Genomic DNA, 21,420 nt, shown 5'->3' with positions numbered 1-21,420 from the left:
CCCAAATATTTCCAGAACGGCGGATCCACATGGGAAGTGTCAGCAGGTCCCCATCACTCGTTGGCCGCGGACGTGGAGACCCCCGATCTCTGCCCCCGGCAGGAGGTGACATCAGCCCTTCTCCGCTGACACTGACATCCTTGTCATCACGCCGCTGCCTTTCCTTTCCCCCATCCGCATGTGGTCGCCATGTGTTGGACTTGGCCGCGGACGCTCCACGCTCTCTGCCCCGATGGATGGAAGTCTTCTTTCACACTCACAAAACCAGCATCCAGGGGAGCAGTAAATCAGGCGGCAGCCATCAGCCCGGCCGGGGACCTCTTATCACTTCACTGATACATCGTTTCCAGGAACACAGGATGCTCGTTACCGTAATGGACACCATTCACCGGCTGCACTAGTGAATCTGGGGCCCCGAGAACCTGCGCTGGAGCCTCAGCGATGGAGGAGCCAGAGGATCCTAGAAATTAATTCCAGGGTCTGATCTCTGGGACCTCCAGGGCTCTGCAGCCCCGGGGTGTGGAGCTGCGCATGCTCCAGGTATTCTCTATAGGACTGACGGAGAGCAGTCTCATGAGGATGAATGGAGCATGCGCAGCTCGTCTCCATGCCGGACGGGCTGCAGAGCCCTGGTGTCAGGGTTACTAGTAGTCACACACCCCCAGTGATCAGCAGGCGATCCTCGATCTTATACCGCTAGGATTTCTTGCATTTTAGGAAATCCCAAGTGACCCTCATACATCTGTCCCCATCCCTGTGCTTCTCCCAACCCCAGGGGCCGCCGCAGACAAAATGAGGGAGGATTGTGTCGGACCTGTAAATAGAAGAGGGTCTGATCTAGGGCTCGTAAATAGCGGGGTCAGGACTGGAGTCTGTACACAGGGGGTTCTGAAGTCTGGAGTTGGTAAACCGAGGGGACTGGTCTGGGGTCTGTAAATGGGGGGTCTACTTTCAGATTTGCAAACTTGGAGGGGGTCTGGCCTGGGATCTACATACAGGGGAGTCTTCTCAAGGACCGGTAAAATGAGAGGTTTTGGTCCAGGGTCTCTGAATGGAGCTTTGGTCAAGGCTCTGTGATAAAGGGTCCAGTCTGTGATCTGTAAACGCTGGAGGTCTGGCCTGGTGTATGTACACTGTGGGGTCTCACCTGGGGTCCATAAACATGGATGGGGAGCTTGGCTTGGCATGTGTATATGGAAAAAGGGGGGGGTGATCTATATATGGTAAAAGATGTGGTCTGGTGTCTGTATATGGGGAGAGGTCTGGGGTCTTTGTATATGGAGGGGTCTCGTCCGGAGTCTGTATATGGGGAGGGCTCTGTTCTGGGGTCTGAATATGGGAAGGGGACTGGTCTGGTGTCTGTATATGCGGAGGGGTCTGTATATGTTGGGGTGGTGTATATGAGGAGGGGTCTTGTCTGGGGTCTGTATATGTGGAGGGGTCTGGTCTGGGGTCTGTATATGCGGAGGGGTCTGGTCTGGGGAGATTAGGCCTAGGTTCTGTGTATGATGGTGAGGATCTGGCATCTGTATAGTAGGTTGTACTATGGTTTATATTTTTGCTTGACGTCTGTATTACTTTTGGGGGGTCATGAAGGAGTCATAGATGTGGGTGTCAGTGTGGGTCTCTGTCATAGTTACACCCACAATTGTGTATTGATTCATTTCCTAATTTCTCTTCATTTCTTCTGATACAAAGCTCCTAGTTCCCTGCACAGACACGGTCCATTTCTGCAGCCACCACTAGAGGGCGCTCACCGGACTACGCACAGTCTGCAGTGAGCTCCTGAGCTCCCTCTAGTGGTGGCTGCAGGATTTTATCATGTCTGTGCGGGGGGGGGGATTTTGAGCTCTGACCCCTGTGTAGATCTATGACTCAGCACAGACTGATAACAGCCATCCTGCTGCAGATGGAGCGGAGCGCCGCCGCCTCCGGGGACATGGAGCCAAGCCTCGTTTTATTGTTTTGCTCATTTTTGTTTTCTCTTCTGTAACTAAATGAAACGTAAAATGCAGACATTGCCGGCAGTGGATCAGAGGCGGAGGGCAGCGCCGCTCCCTTATTAATTATGTAGCCGCCACTATCACCACGTGGCAGTGAATCCGGAGCGCGCCGGGGTGGCGGTAACATCACGTATATGGAGGAGACAGACTCAGTCATTTTGCACACGTGTAATTTCATCATGTTGTGACATGTTTTCATAAACGCTGACACTGCCCCGGGCGGCGCCATTAATATACAGAGACCCGGAGCCGCGGCACAAGTCAGAGGACTCTGCTACCGGGAGAAAACGCCACCGCGAATGGCGGAGGCCGCGGAAAACAGCGCCATAATGGCCGACTGATGCAACAAAGGAATGTGCACGATGTATGGGGAGATGGGGTCTGCAGCGAGGGGTCCCCCACCCGAGGACGGGGCTCTGCGGTGGGACGGCTGCGGGGAGGGAGCGCAGTCCGCTGACGTTAGTGATATTCAGTGACTGGTGACGGCGCACTGGGAATTGGCGCTGACGCGGAGTGAGGCGAGCGGAGTGGAGCGGTGGGGACAGCAATGCGGGAGACTTGACAAGTGTAAGAGAGGATGATGACTATTCTGCGTCACCTGTGCCTCCTAATGAGGACGACGACCCTCTCAGAGACCAGGACCCCACTTCTGTTTAAAAAAACAAGTTATGCCCCACGCAGAGTGTAAGTGATGAATTGATGACTGCTGGTGGACCGAGCCCTGGGAACCCCGGGGGTCCGATCACTGGAAACCCTGGAGGTCCGATCACTGGGAACCCTGGGCGTCCGATCACTGGAAACCCTGGGGGTCCGATCACTGGAAACCCTGGGGGTCCGATCACTGGGAACCCTGGGGGTCCGATCACTGGAAACCCTGGGGGTCCGATCACTGGAAACCCTGGAGGTCCGATCACTGGAAACCCGGGATGTCTGATCACTGGATACCCTGGGGGTCCGATCACTGGAAACCCTGGGGGTCCGATCACTGGGAACCCAGGGGGTCCGATCACTGGGAACCCTGGGGGTCCGATCACTGGGAACCCCGGGGGTCCGATCACTGGGAACCCCGGGGGTCCGATCACTGGGAACCCTGGAGGTCCGATCACTGGGAACCCTGGAGGTCTGATCACTGGGAACCCTGGAGGTTCGATCACTGGGAACCCTGGGGGTCCGATCACTGGGAACCCTAGTGATCTCAAAATGAGGGCTCAGGAACTCTGAGAAAGGAGCTTTATAGCCCTGTCCTGAATGGAGTGGCAGTGCGCATGCTCGGCCGCCGCTCCATTCATTGTGTATGGGACTGCTGGTTTTTCTCTGCTCCATTTAAAGGGAATTTGTCAGCAGGCTTCTGCAATGTTAACTGACAGCAGCATGATTTAATGGAAGGGACACTGATTCCAGTGATGTGTCACTTAATAGCCTGTGTGAAGCTGTTTCAATACAATCAGTGTTTTATCAGCAGGAGATTATCACTGCATGGACTAGGTGCTCATGTGTCTCCTTAGTTACTGCCCCCAGCAGTGATTAACAGCTTACTGTCAATATACAATGCACATAGAAAGCCACCAATCAGGGGTGTGGGCGGGTCAGCTGTGGTGTGGGCAGGGTTAGCTTTCTCGGCTCTGCTGCATTGATACATCTAGAAACTCTGGTTGTATCACAACCACTGCACCAGTAACCTAAGTGACACATCGCTGGAATCATGATCTCTGTCCCGACATTACGGTGCTCTCAGATCACTTTGCAAAAACCTGCTAATAGATTCCCTTTAATATGGGGTTTCAGAGGCCTGAACCAAGGACGACTGGGGTTTCCAGTGATTGGACCCCAGAGATCATCAAGCGATCCCATATCCTTCATATATTTTATGGGGAATGACCATGTAAGCGGTCCATATATGTGACCGGTGTCAGCGATGGAGCTCATCCAGGAGACCACCCTGCCTTCTCATACACAAGGAAGAAAACCAATGCGCTACTCATCTGTCACCGGCGTATATCCCCCGATATCACAGGATGGGACACTTAGATTTCAACTGCCCAATCCTTCTCTGCAATGATATCATCAGTCTGTGGCGGCAGAACAGTCCATGTCTGATGGTGGTCCACTCCTGTAGTAATTGTTGGGGTCAGCAGACTTTCATCTAATGGGCATAGATGCGTTTCGTGTACATGGCGCCATGCAGACACGGTGATTCCTGGCCCTCTATAGACTCCTCCACTCACCACTTACCATGCAGCGTTCTACACCACCCAGTGCTCTACCACCCATCATTCTACCATGCAGCGTTCTACCACGAGGCGCTCTACCACGCGGCATTCTACCACCCGGCGCTCTACCACCTAGCATTCTACTACCCGATGCTCTACCAAGCGGCATTCTACCACCCATAGTTTTTCCACCCATCATTCTACCACGCAGAGTTCTACCACTCAGCTTTCTACTACCCGGCGCTCTACCACGTGGCATTCTACCACCCGGCGCTCTACCACACGACATTCTACCACTCAGCTTTCTACCACCTGGCGCTCTACTGTGCGGCATTCTACCACCCAGCATTTGACCATCCAGCATTCTACCATCCAACGTTCTACCATGCAGGGCTCTACCACACGGCGTTCTACCACCCAGCACTCTAACACGCAGCGTTCTACCACGCAGTGTTCTACCACCTAGCGTTCTGCCACCTAGCGTTCTACCACCCAGCGTTCTACCACACAGCATTCTACCACCCGGCGCTCTACCACCTAGCATTCTACTACCCGGCGCTCTACCAAGCGGCATTCTACCACCCATAGTTTTTCCACCCATCATTCTACCACGCAAAGTTCTACCACTCAGCTTTCTACTACCCGGCGCTCTACCACGTGGCATTCTACCACCCGGCGCTCTACCACACGACATTCTACCACTCAGCTTTCTACCACCTGGCGCTCTACCGTGCGGCATTCTACCACCCAGCATTTGACCATCCAGCATTCTACCATCCAACGTTCTACCATACAGTGCTCTACCACACGGCGTTCTACCACCCAGCGCTTTAACACGCAGCGTTCTACCATGCAGTGTTCTACCACCTAGCTTTCTGCCACCTAGCGTTCTACCACCCAGCGTTCTACCACACAGCATTCTACCACACAGCGTTCTACCACGCAGCGTTCTACCATGCAGCGTTCTACCACCTAGCGTTCTACCAAGCAGCGTTCTACCACCCAGCATTCTAGCACGCAGTGTTCTACCACCCAGCGTTCTACCACGCAGCGTTCTACCACCCGGCTTTCTACCATGCAGCGCTCTACCACGCAGTGTTCTACCATGCAGCGTTCTACCATGCAGCATTCTACCACCCAGCGCTCTACCACCTAGAGTTCTACCTTGCAGCGTTCTACTACCCAATGTTATACCAAGCAGCGTTCTACCACCCAGCGTTCTACCACGCAGCGTTCTGCCATGCAGTGATCTATCATGTTCTACCACCTAGCGTGCTATATTGCAGTGATCTACCATGCAGCGTTCTACCACGCAGCTTTCCTCTCACCCCCAGGGACGCCAGCTGCATTAGGCCCTCCAATTCTGAGACTCGGGCTCCGTATGAGCTGCTGTCTGTGAGCACGGAGCTTTTTGCTCTAGCTGGCACCTGCTTGGCATTGAGCGCTCACTTGCAGCGCTCCCTGTAGGGATACGTCCGCAGCTCTACTGACAGTTTGGGTGAGGTCTCCTTGGTCCATCGCCTCTCATGGAAAAGCTGGATGACAAGTGTACAATTCAATATATAACTATTTGCCCCCGTGAATCCACGTAAGCTGTATGAGGGTGCCGAGGTGCAGGACGGTGATGGCCGTAGCGTGCACTATATGGTCACTGTGTCTCTGGAGTCCCCGTCTGCTCTGATGACCTGGGACCACCTCTCACTGCCTGTCTGCTTCTCGCTGTCTGAATAGCTGTTTCATGGGTCCTTCTCCGATACCACACAATCAACAGAGCGAGGGAAGTGTGAACAATCCCAAGACCTTTATTATAGGCAAAACTAAAAGGTCCATAAACAATCCACCACACTGAGGATACAATAGTCCAGAACACGAATGAAGTTCAGTAACAGGATGAATGTCCAAGGAGATGAGAGTCCAACAATCTAGCAGACAGAGGATAAAATGAGTCCATATGCTTCCCCTTCTCTGACGTGCCATCTTCACACGATCATCACCACACAAGCTCTGACTTGTACAGCTCCTGTCCTCCCCAGCCCCCTCCTTATGTCCACGGGTACTCAGACAGGTTGGGGTGGTTTTCAGGCCTCCCAGACCTGACAAAGGTGCCTTGGGGATTAAGATACTACAGGGGGTTCATCAAGAGACATAGATACAGTCAGGCTGCAGACAGTAAGTGAGATAATTCAATTATCAGACTTTTGGAAGGTAATTGAGACTCTAGACAATATGGGGAATACACGGAATGATACAGGGCATCAAGAGAACACTATGGAAATCCGTAAAATATAGACACAAAATGATACCCACATAACATATCACACCATCACAAGCTGGTTATGTGGAACATACGAGCTGGCGTGGAGCATTACTCCCCATGCCGCCATCCCGCAGAACGCTGCTATACACTGATAAGTGCAGCGATAAGCGGATCCTTTCTCTGGAAGGAGATTGGATTCTTTGTGAGAAGAAAGATCTTTTCATTGTCCGTTGTGTCACAATGAGACGAGAGCGACGTGTTTAACAAGACGTCACAATAATGGAGGAGACGTTCTAAAGAAAGGCCGGAATAAAGCACTGGAGACACCGCCAATGCTGAACAATGGGGGAGGGGAGGACACAGCGATCTCTAATGGGGAGAGATACAAGGACCAAACCCAACACTAACTCATCCGCATAGAAGAGACAGCGATCACCAACGGGGGAGAGATACAAGGACTAAACCCAACACTAACTCATCCGCAGAGACGAGACAGCGATCACTAACGGGGAGAGATACAAGGACCAAACCCAAGACTAACTCACCCGCAGAGAAGAGACAGCGATCACTAACGGGGAGAGATACAAGGACCAAACCCAACACGAACTCATCCGCAGAGAAGAGACAGCGATCACTAACGGGGAGAGATACAAGGACCAAACCCAACACTAACTCACCCGCAGAGAAGAAACAGCGATCACTAACGGGGAGAGATACAAGGACTAAACCCAACACGAACTCATCCGCAGAGAAGAGACAGCGATCACTAACGGGGAGAGATACAAGGACCAAACCCAACACTAACTCATCCGCAGAGAAGAAACAGCGATCACTAACGGGGAGAGATACAAGGACTAAACCCAACACGAACTCATCCGCAGAGAAGAGACAGCGATCACTAACGGGGAGAGATACAAGGACCAAACCCAACACTAACTCATCCGCAGAGAAGAAACAGCGATCACTAACGGGGAGAGATACAAGGACCAAACCCAACACTAACTCACCCGCAGAGAAGAGACAGCGATCACTAACGGGGAGAGATAAAAGGACTAAACCCAACACGAACTCATCCACAGAGAAGAGACAAGAACCATTATACGGTCTATATAGCGGTATCTGCAGGGCGGATCAATTACTAATGTCTATATAGCGGTGTCTGCAGTGTGGATCCATTACTAATGTCTATATAGCGGTATCTGCGACACATTATAGTTTGTGTGTTACGCTGCAGTGGGTGTTCGTGCAGTGATGACGTCTGCACTGCGCTCCGTATCTCTAGACCATCTGACCGGTGTTCTGTGCTGCCATCACAGAGGTCCTCACTTGGGAGACGGCGCTGGCAGCCTCCACCTGCATCAAAGGCTGCAGACTGAGAGACAAGAGCGATCAATGGGGTCTTCATGAGCCCACTTGTCCCTCATGGCAGCTGGGTAAGCGGCGTCATCGGACCCCCGCCCCCTCCGCTGCTTTCACTTCTTCGTCTTTCCAACTCTAATGGCCTGAGATATTGATTTCTCATTAATGTGAGACCCGATTGGAGTGCGGACGGAGGCCGCTGTAGAAAGCAAAGCTCATCGAAAGGAGGGCAGAGAAGAAAGGACCACCACAAGGGTGACTATGGCATCCACTAATGCTCTGCATGCGCCATGCTGCACTCACTGAGTGGTTAAATGTTCTCCCTGTAATTCACCGTCTGGTCCATAGAGGGCAGCAAAACAATGGCACAACCACTCACAGGGGCAGGAGATCCTCAGGGGTGGAGTCAAATTACTAATACGGGACCGACACCAAATTACTAATGGGGGACCGACACCAAATTACTAATACGGGACCGACACCAAATTACTAATACGGGACCGACACCAAATTACTAATACGGGACCGACACCAAATTACTAATACGAGACCCACACCAAATTACTAATACCGGACCCACACCAAATTACTAATACCGGACCCACACCAAATTACTGATACGGGACCGACACCAAATTACTAATACGGGACCCACACCAAATTACTAATACGGGACCCACACCAAATTACTAATACCGGACCCACACCAAATTACTAATACGGGACCCACACCAAATTACTAATACGGGACCGACACCAAATTACTAATACGGGACCGACACCAAATTACTAATACGGGACCGACACCAAATTACTAATAGGGGACCGACATCAAATTACTAATAGGGGACCCACACCAAATTACTAATAGGGGACCGACACCAAATTACTAATACGGGATCGACACCAAATCATTAATACGGGACCCACACCAAATCATTAATACGGGACCCACACCAAATTACTAATACGGGACCGACACCAAATTACTAATACCGGACCGACACCAAATTACTAATACGGGACCGGGACCGACACCAAATTACTAATACGGGATCGACACCAAATCACTAATACGGGACCCACACCAAATTACTAATACGGGACCCACACCAAATTACTAATACGGGACCCACACCAAATTACTAATACGGGACCCACACCAAATCACTAATACGGGACCCACACCAAATTACTAATACGGGACCCACACCAAATTACTAATACGGGACCGACACCAAATTACTAATACGGGATCGACACCAAATCACTAATACGGGACCCACACCAAATTACTAATACGGGACCCACACCAAATTACTAATACGGGACCCACACCAAATTACTAATACCGGACCCACACCAAATTGGAGTGCGGACGGAGGCCGCTGTAGAAAGCAAAGCTCATCGAAAGGCGGGCCGAGAAGAAAGGACCACCACAAGGGTGACTATGGCGTCCACTAATGCTCTGCATGCGCCATGTTGCATCAAATTACTAATACGGGATCAACACCAAATTACTAATACAGGACCCACACCAAATTACAAATACGGAATCGACATCAAATTACTAATACGGGACAGACACCAAATTACTAATACGGGACCGACACCAAATTACTAATACGGGACCCACACCAAATTACTAATACGGGACCCACACCAAATTACTAATACGGGACCCACACCAAATTACTAATACGGGACCGACACCAAATCACTAATACGGGACCCACACCAAATCACTAATACGGGACCGACACCAAATTACTAATACGGGACCGACACCAAATTACTAATACGGGACCCACACCAAATTACTAATACGGGACCCACACCAAATTACTAATACGGGACCCACACCAAATTACTAATACGGGACCCACACCAAATTACTAATACGGGACCGACACCAAATTACTAATACGGGACCCACACCAAATCACTAATACGGGACCCACACCAAATTACTAATACGGGACCCACACCAAATTACTAATACGGGACCCACACCAAATTACTAATACGGGACCCACACCAAATTACTAATACGGGACCGACACCAAATCACTAATACGGGACCCACACCAAATTACTAATACGGGACCCACACCAAATTACTAATACGGGACCCACACCAAATTACTAATACGGGACCCACACCAAATTGGAGTGCGGACGGAGGCCGCTGTAGAAAGCAAAGCTCATCGAAAGGCGGGCCGAGAAGAAAGGACCACCACAAGGGTGACTATGACGTCCACTAATGCTCTGCATGCGCCATGTTGCACCAAATTACTAATACGGGATCGACACCAAATTACTAATACGGGACCCACACCAAATTACTGATACGGGACCGACACCAAATTACTAATAGGGTACCAACACCAAATTACTAATACGGGACCCACACCAAATTACTAATAGGGTACCAACACCAAATTACTAATACGGGACCCACACCAAATTACTAATACAGGACCCACACCAAATCACTAATACGGGACCCACACCAAATCACTAATACGGGACCCACACCAAATTACTAATACAGGACCCACACCAAATCACTAATACGGGACCCACACCAAATCACTAATACGGGACCCACACCAAATTACTAATACAGGACCCACACCAAATCACTAATACGGGACCGACACCAAATTACTAATACGGGACCCACACCAAATTACTAATACGGGACCGACACCAAATCACTAATAGGGGACCGACATCAAATTACTAATAGGGTACCAACACCAAATTACTAATACGGGACCCACACCAAATTACTAATACAGGACCCACACCAAATCACTAATACGGGACCCACACCAAATCACTAATACGGGACCCACACCAAATTACTAATACAGGACCCACACCAAATCACTAATACGGGACCGACACCAAATTACTAATACGGGACCCACACCAAATTACTAATACAGGACCCACACCAAATCACTAATACGGGACCGACACCAAATTACTAATACGGGACCCACACCAAATTACTAATAGGGTACCAACACCAAATTACTAATACAGGACCCACACCAAATCACTAATACGGGACCCACACCAAATCACTAATACGGGACCCACACCAAATTACTAATACAGGACCCACACCAAATCACTAATACGGGACCCACACCAAATCACTAATACGGGACCCACACCAAATTACTAATACAGGACCCACACCAAATCACTAATACGGGACCCACACCAAATCACTAATACGGGACCCACACCAAATTACTAATACAGGACCCACACCAATTACTAATACGGGACCGACACCAAATTACTAATAGGGTACCAACACCAAATTACTGATATGAGACTGATGCCAAATTACGTACCTAATTAATAACCTTATATTCTGCAGCAGGAGTTGATAGCTATGAGACGGATGGGCAGACATGATAGATTAATAGATGCCCCGTGCTGTTTGCTGTTCTGCCACTAGAGGGTGCTCTTTGCATAACTATGATGATCCCCACAATCACTCCCATCACTGATTTGCTTCCTTCAGTTTTCTATATTTTCTCCTTCTTTTCTTTTTTTTCACTCATTCTTTTGATTCTGGTTATGAGTTATCTCTGCTCCACAGTAACAATACACAGATGAGCAATAACTGCGCTATCGGCCCCAGATATTAGCTCAATACTCCACCATTGGGTGCAGATCTGCTTTCAAGGAAGCATGGCTGCTCGTGGGCGGTCCCTGTGATGAAGCCCCACCCATGATTAGTAATGATACAAGCTAGAGCAGATGTCCTCACTCTGTGGGGGGGCAATGTAGGAGGAGAGACATTACTGAAGCACCATGACTATTTGTTACGACCTGTAGACGTGTGCTGCAGAATGGTGGTAAATACGGCATAGAAACAATCGAGCACCAATCCCTGATAACAATGGCCGACTGTGGCATCAGTGTATTTGGAGCACGTGAGAAGGAAGGGCCCGTGCTGATGACAATGGCGTCTAGAAGCGGTGGGACATGCGCTCCGAGGCGTCTCCTCTGCCCTTCGCTGTCGTTCACGGGCGCCTCGTCGTCCCCTGCAGCTGCTGATTCAGCCCGCGCAGGGGTAATGCATCTGCCATCGATCGCAGCCCATGAATACTGCATATTAATGTCCGTACGCTGCGCCCTCGCTGCCTCCGCTTCGCCTCGTCCTGATTGACATTGCTGAGAATTAAGTGCAGGGAGCTTTGTGTCAAGTCCTGGAGCGGCCAGGTAATTAGAGAGTGTGCCAGGGCGCAGCGCCAGAGCTCGAGAGCCGGATATCACAGGTCTGCCGCGGGGAGGGGGTAGTCCAGATGTGCCCGACGTTATCTGCCAGAGAAACGCTGCCGCAAGTCATCTCCATCAGCAGTGAGAGCAGAGCGCGCGTCCCCCTCAGCTGGTCACGACCTTGCGATACCCACCTGATGTGACCAGACAGAGAACTCTGTGACTGGCCGTGACCGCATCCCCCGCGCTCAGTAATATACCCCGGAACATGAGCGATGAGTAAAGATAGAAAAATAACCAAGTTACACCAAAGCTGCAATACGACGGTCGTCAGAGCTGCGGCCCCCGACTCTGCCTCCATGACCTGCAATGTAAGTCGCTCGTGATCGGGACTTGTCTGCGGATTGTTTGTGTTCTGATACAATAATGAGATAATGAGGCGAGGCGCCATCATCCAATACCACCAGAGAGACCCTGACCTTGTACCCTGCAGGGTGGAGATGGAGCGCTCCACAACACACCGGGTAACGTGCGGCAAGGCCACATGGGTCTCTGGCTACTCTAGTCCGGCACAAGAACCGGAACAGCCAAAGGTCTGGATAAAGTGATGCACAGTGTCTAGCCCCCGCGTAGGGTCCGTACTCCACCATTCAGCCTGTGCGTCTGAACTTCAGCATCGGGACCATCAACCTATGCTGTGGGGAGGCTGTAAGGACATTATACTATAGGCTGTGGAGGCATAATACTGTATGTGGGGAGGCTGTGGATACATAATACTGTATGTGGGGAGGCTGTGGACACACAATACTGTATGTGGGGAGGCTTTGGACACATAATACTGTATGTGGGGAGGCTGTGGAGGCATAATACTGTATGTGTGGAGGCTGTGGAGGCATAATACTGTATGTGGGGAGGCTGTGGACACATAATACTGTATGTGGGGAGGCTGTGGACACACAATACTGTATGTGGGGAGGCTGTGGACACATAATACTGTATGTGGGGAGGCTGTGGAGGCATAATACTGTATGTGTGGAGGCTGTGGAGGCATAATACTGTATGTGGGGAGGCTGTGGACACATAATACTGTATGTGGGGAGGCTGTGGAGGCATAATACTGTATGTGGGGAGGCTGTGGACACATAATACTGTATGTGGGGAGGCTGTGGACACATAATACTGTATGTGGGGAGCTGTGGAAGCATAATACTGTATGTGGGGAGGCTGTGGACACATAATACTGTATGTGGGGAGGCTGTGGACACATAATACTGTATGTGGGGAGGCTGTGGACACATAATACTGTATGAGGGGAGGCTGTGGAGGCATAATACTGTATGTGGGGAGCTGTGGACACATAATACTGTATGTGGGGAGGCTGTGGAGGCATAATACTGTATGTGGGGAGGCTGTGGACACATAATACTGTATGTGGGGAGGCTGTGGAGGCATAATACTGTATGTGGGGAGGCTGTGGAGGCATAATACTGTATGTGGGGAGGCTGTGGACACATAATACTGTATGTGGGGAGGCTGTGGACACATAATACTGTATGTGGGGAGCTGTGGAGGCATAATACTGTATGTGGGGAGGCATAATACTGTATGTGGGGAGGCTGTGGAGGCATAATACTGTATGTGGGGAGCTGTGGACACAATACTGTATGTGGGGAGGCTGTGGAGGCATAATACTGTATGTGGGGAGCTGTGGACACATACAGTCATATGTAAAAGTTTGGGCACCCCTATTAATGTTAACCTTTTTTCTTTATAACAATTTTGGTTTTTGCAACAGGTATTTCAGTTTCATATATCTAATAAGTGATGGACTCAGTTATATTTCTGGATTCAAATGAGGTTTATTGTACTAACAGAAAATGTGCAATCTGCATTTAAACAAAATTTGACCGGTGCAAAAGTATGGGCACCCTTATCATTTTCTTGATTTGAACACTCCTAACTACTTTTTACTGACTTCCTGAAGCACTAAATTGGTTTTGTAACCTCATTGAGCTTTGATCTTCATAGCCAGGTGTATCAAATCATGAGAAAAGGTATTTAAAGTGGCCACTTGCAAGTAGTTCTCCTATTTGATTCTCCTATGAAGAGTGGCATCATGGGCTCCTCAAAACAACTCTCAAATGATCTGAAAACCAAGATTATTCAACATAGCTTTTCAGGGGGAAGGATACAAAAAGTTGTCTCAGAGATTTAACCTGTCAGTTTCCACTGTGAGGAACATAGTAAGGAAATGGAAGAACACAGGTACAATTCTTGTTAAGCCCAGAAGCGGCAGGCCAAGAAAAATATCAGAAAGGCAGAGAAGAAGAATAGTGAGAACAGTCAAGGACAATCCACAGACCACCTGCAAAGACCGGCAGCATCATCTTGCTGCAGATGGTGTCACTGTGCATCGGTCAACAATACAGCGCACTTTGCACAAGGAGAAGTTGTATGGGAGAGTGATGCGAAAGAAGCCGTTTCTGCAAGCACGCCACAAACAGAGTCGCCTGAGGTCTGCAAAAGCACATTTGGACAAGCCAGTTACATTTTGGAAGAAGGTCCTGTGGACTGATGAAACAAAGATTGACTTGTTTGGTCATACAAAAAGGTGTTATGCATGCGCTGTATTGTTGACCGATGCACAGTGACACCATCTGCAGCAAGATGATGCTGCAGGTCTTTGGAGGTGGTCTGTGGATTGTCCTTGACTGTTCTCACCATTCTTCTTCTCTGCCTTTCTGATATTTTTCTTGGCCTGCCACTTCTGGGCTTAACAAGAACTGTACCTGTGTTCTTCCATTTCCTTACTATGTTCCTCACAGTGGAAACTGACAGGTTAAATCTCTGAGACAACTTTTTGTATCATTCCCCTGAAAAGCTATGTTGAATAATCTTTGTTTTCAGATCATTTGAGAGTTGTTTTGAGGAGCCCATGATGCCACTCTTCATAGGAGAATCAAATAGGAGAACTACTTACAAGTGGCCACCTTAAATACCTTTTCTCATGATTTGATACACCTGACTATGAAGTTCAAAGCTCAATGAGGTTACAAAACCAATTTAGTGCTTCAGGAAGTCAGTAAAAAGTAGTTAGGAGTGTTCAAATCAAGAAAATGATAAGGGTGCCCATACTTTTGCACCGGTCAAATTTTGTTTAAATGCAGATTGCACATTTTCTGTTAGTACAATAAACCTCATTTGAATCCAGAAATATAACTGAGTCCATCAGTTATTAGATATATGAAACTGAAATACCTGTTGCAAAAACCAAAATTGTTATAAAGAAAAAAGGTTAACATTAATAGGGGTGCCCAAACTTTTACATATGACTGTAATACTGTATGTGGGGAGCTGTGAAGGCAAAATACTGTATGTGGGGAGCTGTGGACACAATACTGTATGTGGGGAGGCTGTGGACACATAATACTGTATGTGGGGAGGCTGTGGAGGCATAATACTGTATGTGGGGAGGCTGTGGACACATAATACTGTATGTGGGGAGGCTGTGGAGGCATAATACTGTATGTGGGGAGGTTGTGGACACAATACTGTATGTGGGGAGGCTGTGGAGGCATAATACTGTATGTGGGGAGGCTGTGGACACATAATACTGTATGTGGTGAGGCTGTGGACACAATACTGTATGTGGGAAGGCTGTGGAGGCATAATACTGTATGTGGGGAGGCTGTGGACACATAATACTGTATGTGGGGAGGCTGTGGAGGCATAATACTGTATGTGGGGAGCTGTGGACACAATACTGTATGTGAGGAGGCTGTGGAGGCATAATACTGTATGTGGGGAGCTATGAAGGCATAATACTGTATGTTGGGAGCTGTGGACACATAATACTGTATGTGGGGAGGCTGTGGACACATAATACTGTATGTGGGGAGGCTGTGGAGGCATAATACTGTATGTGGGGAGGCTGTGGAGGCATAATACTGTATGTGGGGAGGCTGTGGAGGCATAATACTGTATGTGGGGAGGCTGTGGACACAATACTGTATGTGGGGAGGCTGTGGACACATAATACTGTAAGTGAGGAGGCTGTGGACACATAATACTGTATGTGGGGAGGCTGTGGAGGCATAATACTGTATGTAGGGAGACTGTGGAGGCATAATACTGTATGTGGGGAGGCTGTGGAGGCATAATACTGTGTGTGGGGAGGCTGTGGACACAATACTGTATGTGGGGAGGCTGTGGACACATAATACTGTATGTGGGGAGGCTGTGGACACATAATACTGTATGTGGGGAAGCTGTGGAGGCATAATACTGTATGTGGGGGGGCTGTGGACACATAATGCTGTATGTGGGGAGGCTGTGGACACATAATACTGTATGTGGGGAGGCTGTGGAGGCATAATACAGTATGTGGGGAGGCTGTGGACACATAATACTGTATGTGGGGAGGCTGTGGACACATAATACTGTATGTGGGGAGCTGTGGAGGCATAATACTGTATGTGGGGAGGCTGTGGAGGCATAATACTGTATGTGGGGAGCTGTGGACACAATACTGTATGTGAGGAGGCTGTGGAGGCATAATACTGTATGTGGGGAGCTGTGGACACATAATACTGTATGTGGGGAGCTGTGAAGGCATAATACTGTATGTGGGGAGCTGTGGACACATAATACTGTATGTGGGGAGGCTGTGGACACAATACTGTATGTGGGGAGGCTGTGGAGGCATAATACTGTATGTGGGGAGGCTGTGGAGGCATAATACTGTGTGTGGGGAGCTGTGGACACAATACTGTATGTGAGGAGGCTGTGGAGGCATAATACTGTATGTGGGGAGCTGTGGACACATAATACTGTATGTGGGGAGCTGTGGACACATAATACTGTATGTGGGGAGCTGTGAAGGCATAATACTGTATGTGGGGAGCTGTGGACACATAATACTGTATGTGGGGAGGCTGTGGACACATAATACTGTGTGTGGGGAGGCTGTGGAGGCATAATACTGTATGTGGGGAGGCTGTGGACACATAATACTGTATGTGTGGAGGCTGTGGACACATAATACTGTATGTGGGGAGGCTGTGGACACATAATACTGGATGTGGGGAGCTGTGGACACATAATACTGTATGTGTGGAGGCTGTGGAGGCATAATACTTTGTGTGAGGAGTTGTATTGACATTATACGGTGTGGGGTGGCTGAGGGGCATCATCCTGCATGTTGGGAGTTCTGGGGGATCATCTTGTGTGTGGGGAGTTGTGGGGGCATCATCCTGTGTGTGGGGAGTTGTGGGGGCATCATCCTGTGTGTGGGGAGTTGTGGGGGCATCACCCTGTGTGTGGGGAGTTGTGGGGGCATCATCCTGTGTGTGGGGAGTTGTGGGGGCATCATCCTGTGTGTGGGGAGTTCTGGGGGATCATCTTGTGTGTGGGGAGTTGTGGGGGCATCATCCTGTGTGTGGGGAGTTGTGGGGGCATCATCCTGTGTGTGGGGAGTTGTGGGGGGCATCATCCTGTGTATGGGGAGTTCTGGGGGCATCAACCTGTGTTTTGGGAGTTCTGGGGGCATCATCCTGTGTGTGGGGAGTTCTGGGGGCATCATCCTATGTGTGGGGAGTTGTGGGGGATTATCTTGTGTGTGGGGTATCATCCTGTGTGTGGGGAATTGTGGGGGGCATCATCCTGTGTGTTGGGAATTCTGGGGGCATCATCCTGTGTGTGGGGAGTTGTGGGGGGCCTCATTCTGTGTGTGCGGAGTTCTGGGGGCATCATCCTGTGTGTGGGGAGTTGTGGGGTGTCATCCTGTGTATTGGGAGTTCTGGGGGCATCATCCTGTGTGTGGGGAGTTGTGGGGGGCATCATTCTGTATGTGGGGAGTTGTGGGGTGCATCATCCTGTGTGTGGGGAGTTGTGGGGGCATCATCCTGTGTGTGGGGAGTTGTGGGGTGTCATCCTGTGTATTGGGAGTTCTGGGGGCATCATCCTGTGTGTGGGGAGCATCAATCTGTATGTGGGGAGTTGTGGGGGCATCATCCTGTGTGTGGGGGAGTTGTGAGGGGCACCATCCTGTGTGTTGGGAGTTCTGGGGGCATCAGCCTTTGTATGGGAAGTTGTGGGGGCATCATCCTGTGTGTGGGGAGTTCTGGGGGCATCATCCTGTGTGTGGGGAGTTGTGTGGCATCATCCTGTGTATTGGGAGTTCTGGGGGCATCATCCTGTGTGTGGGGAGTTCTGGGGGCATCATCCTGTGTGTGGGGAGTTGTGGGGGGCATCATCCTGTGTATAGGGAGTTGTGGGGGGCATCATCCTGTGTGTGGGGAGTTCTGGGAGCATCATCCTGTGTGTTGGGAGTTTTGAGGGCATCATCCTGTGTGTGGGGAGTTGTGGGGGCATCATCCTGTGTGTGGGGAGTTGTGGGGGGCATCATCCTGTGTATAGGGAGTTGTGGGGGGCATCATCCTGTGTATGCGGAGTAGTGGAGGGCATCATCCTGTGTGTGGGGAGTTGTGGGGGCATCATCCTGTGTGTGGGGAGTTGTGGGGGCATCATCCTGTGTGTGGGGAGTTGTGGGGGGCATCATCCTGAGTGTGGGGAGTTTTGGGGGGCATCATCCTGTGACTGGGGAGTTGTGGGTGGCATCATCCTGTGACTGTGGAGTTGTGGAGGGCATCATCCTGTGTATGCGGAGTTGTGGGGGGCATCATCCTGTGTATGCAGAGTTGTGGGGGGCATCATCCTGTGTATGCGGAGTTGTGGGGGGCATCATTCTGTGTATGCGGAGTTGTGGGGAGCATCATCCTGTGTGTGGGGAGTTCTGCGGGCATCATCCTGTGTGTGGGGAGTTGTGGGGGGCATCATCCTGTGTATGGGGAGTTGTGGGGGGCATCATCCTGTGTATGCGGACTTGCGGAGTTGTGGGGGGCATCATCCTGTGTATGCGGAGTTGTGGGGAGCATCATCCTGTGTGTGGGGAGTTCTGGGGGCATCATCCTGAGTGGGGAGTTGTGGGGGGCATCATCCTGTGTATGGGGAGTTGTGGGGGGCATCATCCTGTGTATGCGGAGTTGTGGGGAGCATCATCCTGTGTGTGGGGAGTTGTGGGGGCATCATCCTGTGTGTGGGGAGTTGTGGGGGCATCATTCTGTGTGTGGGGAGTTGTGCGGGCATCATCCTGTGTGTGGGGAGTTGTGGGGGCATCATCCTGTGTGTGGGAAGTTGTGGGGGGGCATCATCCTGTGTGTGGGGAGTTGTGGGGGCATCATCCTGTGTGTGGGGGAGTTGTGGGGGCATCATCCTGTGTGTGGGGGAGTTGTGGGGGCATCATCCTGTGTGTGGGGGAGTTGTGGGGGCATCATCCTGTGTGTGGGAAGTTGTGGGGGGCATCATCCTGTGAATGGGGAGTTGTGGGGGGCATCATCCTGTGTATGCGGAGTTGTGGGGGGCATCATCCTGTGTGTGGGGAGTTGTGGGGGCATCATTCTGTGTGTGGGGAGTTGTGGGGGCATCATCCTGTGTGAGGTGTGTTAGGGGCTGATGGTCAGACTCAGTTCTTTTGTGGACTGACCCACAGATACATACATGGAGCTCAGTACTTACATGCTGCCATTGGTCTAGAATTAATGGCCGATATCGCAGGAAGAACTTCAGTGGAAAAGAATCGGGGTCCGGCCAGGTGGATGGCGTTTGCCAGGTGACCTCCAGCCTTCGGGGGTTCTTATGGACGGGCTTTGCCAGCACATTTTCTGGGGGGTCGGGTTTCACTGCAGATAAAAAATAGAACTTTAGAACATCCATTTACTAATCCGTCCCTGGAGCCTGAACCTTCCTATTCACAGTTCAGCAGTTGTTGCTCCAGAGCTGCTGTTCCTCCAGTATCAGGACAGAGGAACAACAGTCAACCATCTTCAGGTCACTGACATTTCCCTCCTCTCTTATTCCTAGTAATATAGGAACGGCCACGTAACAACCCGCCTGAAATCAGGGAGTCTGGAAATCAACTGCTGCAGGAATGATCAGAACAGCAGCCGAGTAAAACCCCGCAGAACCCCAAAATACAGATATAAGGGTATAACATCAGCGAACACAGCCCAGCCGCCAAACAAGGTGAATGAAAATATCTGGCCACAATGGAGAAATCATCGCTGCGGCCCTAGTATCACTGAGAACCAGAAGAAAAAAAGCCAAAAATCAAAAACAGAGAAAACAGCACCAATAACAAAATGTCATTAACTACTAATAACAACATGTCAGTATTAACTACTGTAATACTGCCCCCTATGTACAAGAATATAACTACTATAATACTGCCCCTATGTACAAGAATATAACTACTATAATACTGCCCCTATGTACAAGAATATAACTACTATAATACTGCCCCCTATGTACAAGAATATAACTACTATAATACTGCCCCTATGTACAAGAATATAACTACTATAATACTGCCCCTATATACAAGAATATAACTACTATAATACTGCCCCCTATGTACAAGAATATAACTACTATAATACTGCCCCTATGTACAAGAATATAACTACTATAATACTGCCCCTATGTACAAGAATATAACTACTATAATACTGCCCCTATATACAAGAATATAACTACTATAATACTGCCCCTATGTACAAAAATATAACTACTATAATACTGCTCCTATGTACAAGAATATAACTACTATAATATTGCCCCTATGTACAAGAATATAACTACCATAATACAGCCCCCTATGTACAAGAATATAACTACTATAATACTGCCCCTATGTACAAGAATATAACTGCTATAATACTGCTCCTATGTACAAGAATATAACTACTATAATACTGCCCCTATGTACAAGAATATAACTACTATAATACTGCTCCTATGGACAAGAATGTAACTATTATAATTCTGCCCCTATATACAAGAATATAACTACCATAATACTGCCCCCTATGTGCAAGAATATAACTACTATAATACTGCCTCCTATGTACAAGAATATAACTACTATAATACTGTCCCTATATACAATATAACTACTATAATACTGCCCCTATACACAATATAACTACTATAATACTGCCCCCTATGTACAAGAATATAACTACTATAATACTGCTCATATGTACAAGAATATCACTACTATAATACTGCCCCTATGTACAAGAATATAACTACTATAATACTGCTCCCCTATGTACAATATAACTACTATAATACTGCCCCCTATGTACAGGAATATAACTACTATAATACTGCTCCCTATGTGCAAGAATATAACTACTATAATACTGCTCCTATGTACAAGAATATAACTACTATAATACTGCTCCCAATGTACAAGAATATAACTACCATAATACTGCTCCAA

At 49.3% G+C, this 21,420-nt stretch overlaps 1 protein-coding gene across 3 annotated transcripts in view; it reads right to left on the bottom strand.

The window, feature by feature from the left end:
* The window catches only part of CNTFR (ciliary neurotrophic factor receptor), a 483,759-nt gene that overhangs the window by 54,402 nt on the left and 407,937 nt on the right, over positions 1-21,420 (bottom strand). For all 3 annotated transcript variants that reach the window (XM_073556707.1, XM_073556705.1, XM_073556706.1), the window contains one exon: positions 19,653-19,816. In XM_073556707.1, coding sequence (XP_073412808.1) covers positions 19,653-19,816 — 164 coding nt within the window. The remainder of the gene's footprint in view (positions 1-19,652; positions 19,817-21,420) is intronic.

This window comes from Dendrobates tinctorius, unplaced genomic scaffold, assembly GCF_039654945.1.
Source record: "Dendrobates tinctorius isolate UK_male_01 unplaced genomic scaffold, ASM3965494v1 ptg000237l, whole genome shotgun sequence".
In the NCBI taxonomy this organism is placed as follows: domain Eukaryota; kingdom Metazoa; phylum Chordata; class Amphibia; order Anura; family Dendrobatidae; genus Dendrobates; species Dendrobates tinctorius.
This window is presented reverse-complemented; position numbering and strand designations above follow the sequence as displayed.